At 43.3% G+C, this 1,384-nt stretch overlaps 1 protein-coding gene across 2 annotated transcripts in view; it reads right to left on the bottom strand.

Annotated features, from left to right (window-relative positions):
• The window catches only part of TGFBRAP1 (transforming growth factor beta receptor associated protein 1), a 45,211-nt gene extending 43,853 nt beyond the window's left edge, over window positions 1–1,358 (bottom strand). For both annotated transcript variants that reach the window (XM_004369302.2, XM_023733825.1), the window contains exon 1: window positions 510–1,358. In XM_004369302.2, the coding sequence (XP_004369359.1) occupies window positions 510–1,197 (688 nt within the window). In that variant the 5' untranslated portion in view covers window positions 1,198–1,358. The remainder of the gene's footprint in view (window positions 1–509) is intronic.
• Window positions 1,359–1,384: the final 26 nt, after the last annotated feature.

Raw genomic sequence — 1,384 nt, 5'->3', positions numbered from 1 at the left:
TGGTGGGATAAAGTTGCAGAAAATAAAAAAAGAAAATTATGACTATAACACTGAAGTATCCACACATGAAAATACTTGTAAGAGAGCTACTTCAAATCCTTTTTGGAATGAGGAGTAAAAACCATCAACCAACAAACCCACCCACATGGGAAAATCTTATAAGGAAATCTTACAGATTATTTTTATAATTATTTACTTAAAGGAATGTTCCCCCCAGAGCCATCTTCAAACCTTACTTTAGCACAAAATTAAACTGGTTTTATGACTAGTCTCTTTCTGTTCTTCTAACTACACATTCACAAAACAGACTTAAAATTTCAGCAAACGATGCTGTTCTGTTTTTATCTTGCCACATATCCTCATTGTTGGCAAATACTTTTTGCAAGCATTTATTTTTCACAACTAAGACATCACTTTCAGATTTCAGAATTAATTAATGGAGTTAACCCAAAAGAGAACAGGTTGAAGAGAGGCAGATGTGAATCTAAGTGCCAAAGCATCCTTCTCACCCAGTCCTCCCGGGCCTGCCAACAGGAACTCCTGTCTGCCTATCCGCTTCACAATCGGGCGCTTCTCTTCGCTGCAGTAAGGAAACAGGTCCTGGGAGACCCCCGTGTTATAGTTCAGGATGATGTACTGAGTGGTAAGAGCCAGGCATAAGAAGTGGCCATCCACAGCCACGGCAAAGGGCTGCTCTGGAGTCGACACTTCCTTGACTATCTGAACCCGGTCCTCGTAGACCATGAACACCTGGATGGTTCTGCGTTTGACAGAGATGATACAAACTTCCACACAAAATGGGTCCCCGCTCACAGGGTTCTCATTCAAAGCAAATGTCACTGCCCCTTTGATTCGGGCCCCTGTGGGAATGGGCTCCAGGTTCATCATGTTAACCAGAGTTATGGAGTTGTCACAGAGCACCAGGAGCCTGTTGAGGGCTGACGCTGCTCTCAGTTCATTCACTGGCTTCTTGAAACCCAGGTGTCTGTGCAGCTGTTTAGTGGCAGTGAATGCGGCTGTCCCAGTGGGCAAAGTCTTCTCCTCCAACAGGAAGTGGTAAATAAAGCAGTCATTGGTGCCAACGTAGAGGTTCTTCCCACAGCACTCAACACACTCTATATTGATGCGATCTCTGTCGCCCATCAGCAGCTCCCGCTCAACAGCAGAGACCAAGCTAAAGGCCTTGATGGTCATCATGTCTACCTGTTGATCTGTGGGAAGAGAAAAACAAACAAAACTTTAGACTAACTAGGAACAAGCAAAAACATCTCAGATCACAATAAATATACATCGATCCCTCAGATGTAATTTCAATGAAAGAAAAAATCATTTCACACTGTTAAAAATGGTAAGGGAAAGAAAATACTTCCCCACTTGGTCTCCC

The sequence above is a fragment of the Trichechus manatus genome, unplaced genomic scaffold (assembly GCF_000243295.1).
Source record: "Trichechus manatus latirostris isolate Lorelei unplaced genomic scaffold, TriManLat1.0 scaffold00004, whole genome shotgun sequence".
Lineage (NCBI taxonomy): Eukaryota > Metazoa > Chordata > Mammalia > Sirenia > Trichechidae > Trichechus > Trichechus manatus.
Note: the sequence above shows the minus strand (reverse complement) of the source record. Positions and strands in the feature narration are given on the sequence as shown.